At 38.1% G+C, this 9,774-nt stretch overlaps 1 protein-coding gene across 2 annotated transcripts; it reads right to left on the bottom strand.

Moving 5' to 3' along the window:
• Positions 1 to 9,339, bottom strand: LOC18437682 (autophagy-related protein 18f). 2 transcript variants are annotated; one of them, XM_011626378.3, is made up of 10 exons: positions 8,921 to 9,332; positions 8,278 to 8,638; positions 5,899 to 6,339; positions 5,336 to 5,770; positions 4,967 to 5,200; positions 4,063 to 4,869; positions 3,809 to 3,957; positions 2,080 to 2,249; positions 1,305 to 1,757; positions 1 to 455 (listed from the first exon to the last, which is right to left on the bottom strand). In XM_011626378.3, the coding sequence occupies exons 2-10, from the start codon at positions 8,482 to 8,484 to the stop codon at positions 445 to 447; spliced, it is 2,907 nt and encodes a 968-aa protein (XP_011624680.2). In that variant the 5' UTR covers positions 8,485 to 8,638; positions 8,921 to 9,332; the 3' UTR covers positions 1 to 444. The 2 variants fall into 2 exon arrangements, 1 of the variants encoding a protein (XP_011624680.2); XR_016041017.1 differs by lacking the exon at positions 2,080 to 2,249 and having other exon boundaries at positions 8,278 to 9,339.
• Between the last annotated feature and the right edge of the window lie 435 nt (positions 9,340 to 9,774).

Below are 9,774 nucleotides of genomic sequence, written 5' to 3'. Positions count from 1 at the left end.
TTTATTCCAAAAAACATTTTCTCATTGAAATTAAAATCCAGAACGCATATAGCTTGATAACAAATTGAGGACCCTTTTGGTCTCTCCACCCAAGTCTCAATTACTTACAAGGATCCCCACAAAGGGGTGAGAGCTGCACAGCTATGTACACAGTGACACACTCAAACCAGTAGTTGGACTTCAATCCCAGTGCAAGCCCCACATTGCCAACTATACAGAAAAAAATATACCGCTAAACCCCACTATAGATCTCTCCATGTGTGGCCCGATTAAATGCATTGAAACTATTGTATAAAATCGATAACAAGTTAAATTCTATGTACTAGGGGTGAAGCCTCCAAGGCTAAAAGAATATGTGCACCTGTAGAATATACAAGATAGTCCTCTGTTCATCCAATCCGTCGTTATTTTCTCGCACGAGATCTTGTTGCATGGCTAGTTGATCTAGCCTTCTTCTGAAGAAAAGAAAAGAATACCAAGTTTGCACTTTAAATTGAAATCCAAAACTAAATACCACAATAGTGACTACTATCTTTCTCCGAATACTAGAGAAGGCCAGAGAAAATCACTCTGCCATATTTCCAAAAGAAAAATAAAATCTTGCAAAAATATCATTGAGCACTAATGCAAATGATATTTTGTAATATCGCAAGAGACCAATAACCCCTTCCTTTTTTTTCCTGCAATTTTTGGGAAAACATTACACACTAGTCTACAGATAAGTCACATAAATAAAAACTGTTAAAATTCAAGAGAATACGACTTTATAGAAATTTAAATTTAGACAAAAGATAAAAATAACAATAAAAAACACTTGTTCTTGTTTTCGAAAAATTTTCAGTGAGTCCAACAACTTATGTGTCTGCCCTGGTTTTCAAAGGTTCTTGGATCCAAAACACATCCCAAATCACTGAAAATCCATTTCGGCCTCAAATCCATGATGTGGAGCTCCAAAACGGGTGTAGATTTGATAATCTTTCAATAATTGAAATGATCAATCCAAGAAAAGGGCACAAGTTCAACCAGTTTTAATGGCTTGGTGGTCAAGACAATAGACCTGTCAAGTTTTCAATCCCCAATCCATCGCCAAGACGGACCTGGAGGAGCGGATGGGTGCATCTAAACCCCACCCTTTCAAATTTTTTGTCCTCACTCTTTTAAAGTATTCTTTTCGTATCTTTTTCTTGAGATTTCTAGGGAATATCTCAAGAAAACCTAAACTTGAAAATCTCCCAAGAAATTACCTAGCGAAGAAACTCTCTAGAACATGTTCTTACACAACCCACCAAAGACACAAGGCATACCTTCAAAAAGAAAACAGAGCCCTTCTTCAACATCATCCCTTCTACCAAGCTCATCATCTTTGCCACACGCTTCACCGATCAGGCTATCATCTTTATTTGCAAAGCCATCATTTCGTTCTTCTGATATAGCAGCACTCGGCTGATCATCCTCGCCTGGCAAGGATGGCTTCTCGGCATTAAAGATCAGCTCAATGGTGTTTGTGTCATGGCCATTCAATTTAGGAAAATGTTGGATTGGAGAAGCAGAAGCAAACGAGAGATGGGATCTCTGCATCTCTTGCACCTCAGAATCTGTACACGTCATTGATAGAAAGGTGGATTTTTCATGGGCCTGCAAGGAAGGAAGGGATTTTTCTTGATGGTTGTTAGATCCAGAATTCAAGGCCTCTGAAGATACGTGCTTATGGGCTAATGGACTTAAAACAACTTCGTTGAATACACGGTCTTCTGAATCTGCATTCCAAAGAGTGGAATAAATGAAGAAGCAATAATAGTAGAGGAAAATACAATATAAGCTTTTCATGGAAAAGCAGTAGGTTAGGACTTAGGGTTCGTGAATTGGAAGGTTTAATAATGTCCAATGGGCTTCATAAAAAGACAATCTATTGGATCATGACCATCCAATGAAATGATGGACGGTGATGGATAATGAGAGGGACTGCCTAGTGGGGTTGTGTCCTTCCTTGTGGCACTCACTCTCTCCATTGGATGGTTATGATCACAATGGTTGGTTTTTTTTACCAGTCTATAGGAGCATACTCTCTTGTGCATTCACCTGGAAGGCATGGGCGGTTCTCATTTGTAAATCCCCTCTGCCAATCAGGGGTTTGCTTTGAACTGGACCTACATCCAAAACCGTTGCATTGTCCAGTCTGAGCATCCGAAACCTTACAAAATTTTCCATCTTCTTGATTTTTGGAAGGTTTGCGAACTAGGACAGAAGGCCTGCAAATATTACAAGTTTTCAAGATGTTTGTGAAGACAAATTGGAAATATACACGACTGTTTAACAAGTCAAGCTGAAAGCAAAAGAAATCTTTAAAAACCCACATTACGAAAGACAAACCTAGCAAGAAACCATAGGCACATCTCTATAATGAGCAAATAAACACCAGAAAGCAAGCCATGAAAATGTCAAACATCAGCATTACAAAGTAAAATAGCAGACAGAAGGAACAAAGGAAAAAAAGCGAGTTGAAGGTAGACTAACAAGGTAGAAATTAATCGAGGGTAGATATACAATGAAGAGTAATGATCCTATAAGACCCTCTCACACCCATGTGTGTAGGACCCCAAATGATCACCATTAAATTTGGCACAGATCTCTAAAAAAGTTACCACATGGGTGTGGGACTTGACTTTTCCAGAGATCTGTGTCAAATTTAATGGTGATCCTTTAGGGTCCTACACACATGGGTGTGAGAGGATCGCATAGGATCATTACTCTACAATGAATGAAGCAAATAACTTGTCTATTTCTCATCTATACACCCTTCTCTAGCCAAAAGATCAGCATCCTCATGAGAAGGGGATTTGACATGGGTCTTGCACAAATTAAACCATAACCTTCAAAATTCTCCATGATGCTGCTCTCTCTCCTCTAACCCATCTCATGATACTGAATGAATCAACTGCGCCAACGACTATCAGAGGTTCACAAAGAATACAGTGAAACTCCAATAATTGGGGCTCCGACTTCTGCTTTGGTAGAACCACAAATGTCTATTGATTCCTTCATCAACAATAGCTACCCAAGATCAAGATCCTAACAAACAACATAGTTATCAATTTTCCCACCCTTAAATTTTCTTCCAAAGAATGGCCGGTGCATCTGCCTTGAACTCAGAGGTAAGCTGACAGGCATTCTCCCCACATCACACATCATTCTAAGACATGCCAATACCCTTTCCTAACTCTAGATCCAATATTGCTGGATGGCCAACTCACACCCCTGCCCTTTCCACCTCATAGACATCCTACGGACTCCAAAACCAGATGGCAATTCCAGACCCCTTCACAACGATCAACTCTCCATCACCTCCAGTTTCCTCTCTGGTTTTCAAGGGGCTTCCTTTCCATGATATCAAGTTGCTAACCTCAGAAATATTAGAGACAGAGAAAGCATGTCTAGACACAAGTGCCTTTCAGGCATGTTCAAAGGGAAGCCAATAGGTTCACGAATACCCTCAATACCTTCTATCTTTTTTACTGAGTGGTCTTTGGGTTATCGAGGACTTCTTTCCAGACATAGGATTCAACCCTTAAGTTTCCAAAATTGTATTTATAACTTGTCCGGTGTCTTCCCTCCCCTTGTGAAGTTTTTGCTAATAAATTGATGATAATATCAAAATTAATAATAGAAGGAAGAGCAACAACAGGTGCAAGAGAGAGAGGAATGGTGAGCACCAACTAAAAAGTTGGAAGAGGCCACAAGCACCTCCAGGCACACCACAGACATAGAATTGAACAACATGATCAGAAATAATTTAGGAACGACAATGTACCTTGAAGGCAGGATTTCATGATTCCGGAACTGGTCACCTTTCCCATGCAAAATAGGGCGCGTTGGGATTATTTCAATTTCAATGTCCCCATCATGAATGCCATCAAGTTCCTCAGCAATGTAATCGATAACCATCGCTTGGAAAGATATCTACATAAAAGTTAGTGCCATCATACTCAACCGAAAAAAAATAAGAAAAAAAAATGAAATTTCTTTTCCCAATTTTATGGACATGTTTTCTGACTGCAGCAATACCTTGGGTTTGTCCCACACAGGGACTCCTGCTTGGTGTGTTTGTAGTTCAGCATTGGAAACATAACACTCATACTTTGCTTGAGATGAGACCTTTCGTTCCATAACTCTAAGACCAGAATCAGCATAAGATATATAGTCAGGGCTGGGCTTGAGACCAATAGCTCGATGCTCATCATAGATGGCAATATCCTCTTCTCGTTCAATTCTATGTTCCCTTTGACAAACATCCCATTTATGGAGCTTATTTATAACTAGTCTTAAATCCAGATCATCTTTTGGCTCATTGGAAGCACCGCTAAAGCCAGAAAGATTGGTGCGTGGATGCAAATCTTGTGCCCCAGAAGATAGGTGGAAACCATATTGTGTGACGTATCCACAAGGAGTAAAAATCAAAATGTAGGGATTTAAAGTAACCGAACTTTCATCTGATTGGTGAGTTTTAGGGCTGTGGGTGAGGAAAGCTGAAGCAACTACCAAAGACGGTAAACTAACCCTACTTGTTGCAGCAAGCACAGCATCACCAAGGGGGCCACTCCAACCATTGTTCTGATCCTTTATCCTTCCTACAACTGATAATGTCAATGGCGGACCAGATGCAAACTTCTGCTGATCAAGTTCCAATGGACCCACACTACTTGCTTGAGAAAATGATTTATTTTTTGTAACTTCCATTCCATTAATAATACCATGAGATTGCAGTCTTGGCATCCCGCCATAAGGTGATATTGCAAACAAGTGACCTGTTCCCCTTGAAGAGCTGATCATAATCCAGCAGCTGTCATCACTAAAACTGATGTCTTGTATGACCTGTAGAACACATGAACAAGCATATTGACGCAAGTGAGCTTTCTACAGTAATTTCTGATCTCGCATTACAGAAGTAGTGGAATAAATATTCATGTACCGCATTTGTAAGCCCACGCTGGAGCTTGTAAAGATGCACATAGGGCAAATGTGGGTCAACACCTGAAGAGCCATGCTGGTCAGGCATAATTCGGAAAACATTAATGTTATGACCTTGAATTGAAGCTGTCACCAATAGTGTTCCACTGCGGTCAAAGCATAAGGCAGAGATAGGACTATCATGGGCCTTAAACTGAGTAACAACAGATTTACGAATAATGTCTCTTACAATAACCTGAAAAATAAAAGATGAAAACTTAGGAGAAAAACAAAAAGAAAAAAGCATATAGATATATACAAAAAAAACAAAAAGAAAATACAGAAGCCCCCAAATGAACAAAGCTCCATGCTTTTAGGGAACGCAGCTTACTGTTCCTGCATGCTCCGCCTGATTTGCATCCTCAATACCATAGTGCCCATTTTTTGGGGTCTGCCTCCCCACTCGCATAGATCTGTTATTATCTGGAAGAAATTCACCCCAGTATTTAGTCAGCTTCTTGCACCCCTTATCGCCAAGGGCCGCAAGACCCGAAGCAATCTGCTTGCTCGATTCTTTGGCATAGTGTGCAACTGAAGACCCAACTGAAGAGGTCGATGAACTGTCATTGCAGGTCAAGCACACGGGGCTCACACGGCCAGTATTTGAAACTGGAACAGGAATTCCAGCATAAGCAAACCACCTTGGACCAACAGCTAATGGACCGTAGCCCATGTCCAAGTGCCCACTGCCACCACATCCTAATGATGCAGGATAAGTCATGACAGTGTACGTGCTCTGGAGCGTTGCAGTGTCGAAACAGTGAATCTGAAATAACCCATTTTCGTAAGCAATTGTCCATATTTTTTTTCAATTTTCTTATCAATATGAGTCATATTCTAATTATACAATACAAATGATGCACCCATATATCAATTTTTTGCAAGTTAAAGTACCTGAATCGCCTGGGCAACAGCCACAATCCGAGGACTACAACGTACAGCACATATAGCAGATCTAAATTTAAGTTCATGCACATAAGAATGTGATTTTAACGAGTAGAACTTGAGAATTGAGGGCGAGAAGTTCCTACTGTTCCCATCAGAAGCTTGGGAGTACCCCATCTCATCATGACTCTTAGGATCTCGATCTCCAGTTCCAACAAGAGCTAGAATTGGACGAACAGATTCATAGTTATCCTTTGATCCCAATGATACAATGGGTTTTGGTACCACTTGCAAAAAAGCAGCAGGGCCATCTTGCTTGGATACCAACTGCACCACATCATTACTGTCTTCTATTTTCCAGACTTGGAAGCCATCAGTATAACCCAAAAGAAGAACCTGGTGAACAATGCTGTCTTCACATTCTAGTTTGTCAAACCCTGCCCATTGCACCTTTAGAGGTTGAAAAATATAGTATCAGAGAAGAATCACATGATATGTCATGTCTCATCTTTAAACAAAAAAAGGAAGTGGATCTGTATCATACAACACAAATTGATATTGACAACAGAAGAGCAAGCAGTAGTCACTCATTTAGACAAAATTATACTAGAAAGAAGAAGGACGTCCAATCAATGATAAGGTAACGGTGCAGGTGAAGGCATGATTCCGAAAGCAATGATCATACCTCATATTTTGAAGTGGAACAATCAGAAAGTGCACAAACATACACTTGCAATAAATTTAGAACTCACAAAATGTTGATCTCACTTCTGCCATTGGCACTACATGATACTTCACTAGCAAGCACATACCTCTCGACAAGTTTTTAAACGAGTATAGCATCCTCATGTATGAAACTCCCAAACATTTTTAAATCAATTTCTCCATGTAAAAGCATTAGAAATAGTATCATCATAGCAAATATCAAACATCTTTTCTGAAATAATTATACAAATTTAGCACTTTCAAATACAACAATTTTTTTTATAGGTATGAATTTCTCAATTACTACATTTTTAAGACAATAAATGCACCTTTCCACCAGAAATACTCAAACCTTGCCTAAGACCTCAAAAAGACCAAATAACCACAGAACGGTAGCTCCCACAAAAAATCAATCCGTATGGGAAATTGACAAGGAGAGGAAGCAACAACAACTAGAAAGACTCCTTTATGTAATTAGAGAAACATGCATACCACTATTTTTGGACTTCAAAGCATCCAACGTATTAAACACACAGAAATATATATGGGGGATCATCTAACATTTAACAAACCCAAAACTCCTTGGATTGAAATTTACAAGCTCAAGTAAGTTAAGCTCTCTCAAAAATTCAAATAAATACTCCTTATATGAAACAAACTTTTTTCCAGAGGACATACAATCAAGCTAAAGTTATTTATGGAAGTGATTAAAGAATTCACAGCAAGCGAGATGAACTTTGTTAGGACAATCTCATGTATGAATACAATACAAACTTAAATTTGTTTCATGTCAGCAATGAACCATGTCGGTTAATGTTGACATAGTATCACCCAATAAATGGGTATCTAGCATGATTTTTCATCGTCATCATCATTGGATCCATTTCCCAACTCTGCAATCGTAATTTTTCATGACCCCTTAAAATGATGAAGTTGCCTCCAAAAAAGTACATAATAAACAGTTAGGATTTCTTTTTCATTTTGAAGGAGCTGGAGTCTGGTAGTGGGTTGTTCTTAGAAAAATGAATAAATGGACACAAAGAGAAATACATAGACATAAACACACACATCTATGCTCATATGCACAACCAATACAAAGAAATGGTTTTCTACATATTATTAAGTAAGACATTAACAGAGACATATTTTTTCTTTTGTAGATGATGATATGGACAAATATTTCCGCTCAAAGACGATACTGGAACTCATAGGCAGAAATTCCAAAATCTTCAATGGAAGTTGAGCATTGTCAACAGACATTGCCGCTCATGTGCATGCCAAAACTAAGGAAAAAGACTGAAATCTGGGAAACACCTCAAGCTTATACCTTTCTAAGCATCAGCATTATGGGAAGGTAGGACAGAGGTAGCAACTTAAAATATGTAGTCTAATTAACTCCCAATTAAATGAACCAATATAAGGGATCATATATGAAGTCATTGACAAAACTAAATATACATTGGAAAGTACAAACTTGTAATCATCTAGCATGGATACAAATAAAGCCCTGTTACTCAGGCACAAGAAAAACAGGCATCACACTTAGTTCCAATCACATAGATATATCCAAAAAACCCAAATATATATTACAACAACTCATACAAACTTCGCTGCATCCTCGCATTCAAACTGACACACAGTGTACATAAGGGAATATAACAAACGGGGACATAGAAATTTCACCTGATCGCGAAGGCTAGTGTTCTCCCATCGAGGCAACGAAGAAGTAACCGATGCCCCTGCTGACTTAACAGTAGAAGCAACACAAGAAGCCCCTGAAGAGACATATCTCCAATACCCTTTGATCGATCCTAGAGAACCAGGTAAAAAGCCATTAGCCAGGGGTATTTTTGAAGCACCTCGATTTAACTTCAGTCTGCTGTTCTTCATCCCAATTGCAACCAGGAATCCCTAAAATTTTTATGTTCTTCACCATAACCAGGCTGTTTCTTTCAGCCCCAGAAACAGCCCTGGAGTATTGTATTATGAGATGGGGTTTTCCATCTTCATTTCCTCCATGACTCCAAAATATGACCAGGAAACCCTAAAATGAAACGACAAGTTATGATATATTTTTTAATGGGAATCCACAAAGAGGAAATCCTCTCCTCTGTAAATACCACCACAAACTGAACTTTTAAAGGAAAATGTTTTAAACCATTATCATGCTACATTAGAGTCCATGAATGAATCGTAAATATCAATTCATTCCCAAACGATGAAATACAGCCATTTTAATGGACATAACCTCCTGATATAAGTCAAAACTCCTCAATTCAAAACTCTGATATGATCAAAGTCAAGAACCAAATATGTACACAATTACCAATCAAGTCAGATAAGTCGACGTTAGACAACCAGGAACCAGAGCAAACGATCAGAATTAGGGTTTTTTTTCTCTACTAGTCCGCCATAAAGCTCAACTATGAACCTTTTCCAACGCTTAAACAAGCCAAGGCCTTACAAGCCTACAAGCAAAAGGAGTCCTGCAAGTGGTCCTGTAATCATAAAAATTAGGGCTTTTTGACTTTCATCCAGCCATCAAAACCTATCTACCCTAGATTTCGAGCTCTCTGCAACTTTCAGCTGCGATAATCATAAAATTAATGGAAAGCTTTCGGGTAGGGAAAGGGATTAGACCCAAAAGAGAAATCCCGCAAATATATGTTATCTTAGAGAGAGAATGGAACCTAGAGAGAGAAAGGAACTTATCTGTGCACGTACATGTACAACTAACAAATCCCACTCTTTATAGCTAATCCCATTTATCAACAGAAATTCTTAATTGAACCCTCATTACTGATTTTTCCACCCAAAATATGAGTAATAGCGCTTTTTTTCTTTTCTTTTTTTTCTTTAAAAAAAAAAAGAATATATATAAGGTCCCAATTTTAAAATGTAGAATTATAAATGTATCATAAAAATCCATCAGAAAATATTATTTTAATATTAAAAAATCTTCTAACTAATCATTTCGACATCGAGATGTATAAATGTGAAAAAAAAATATTTCGAGTCCTATAAATAATTTATCTCTAAATCGTTCATTTTCAAAATTTTCATATGTTTATAGATCTACTTGATTTTAACTATTTTTTTAGTTTGAAATTTTATGATTAGATATGAAAATAAAATTTTAAATAGTCTTAATAATTTTTTACATTAAAATTACATGTTATG

This window comes from Amborella trichopoda, chromosome 9, assembly GCF_054954075.1.
Source record: "Amborella trichopoda isolate Santa Cruz 75 chromosome 9, AtrichopodaSantaCruz75HAP2 v2.0, whole genome shotgun sequence".
Lineage (NCBI taxonomy): Eukaryota > Viridiplantae > Streptophyta > Magnoliopsida > Amborellales > Amborellaceae > Amborella > Amborella trichopoda.
The sequence above is the reverse complement of the archived record's forward strand: the minus strand, read 5'-3'. Positions and strand labels throughout refer to the sequence as shown.

What these genes read in the sequence shown, in the direction of transcription:
- LOC18437682 (XM_011626378.3), bottom strand. Translation starts at nt 8,484, where the DNA reads ATGAAGAACAGCAGACTGAAGTTAAATCGAGGTGCTTCAAAAATACCC. An exon ending in AGCGTGGGCTTACAAATGCG is followed by an intron (nt 4,870 to 4,966) that starts GTACATGAATAT and finishes TGTGTTCTACAG; the next exon opens with GTCATACAAGACATCAGTTT. An exon ending in CATGAAATCCTGCCTTCAAG is followed by an intron (nt 2,250 to 3,808) that starts GTACATTGTCGT and finishes TAATATTTGCAG; the next exon opens with GCCTTCTGTCCTAGTTCGCA.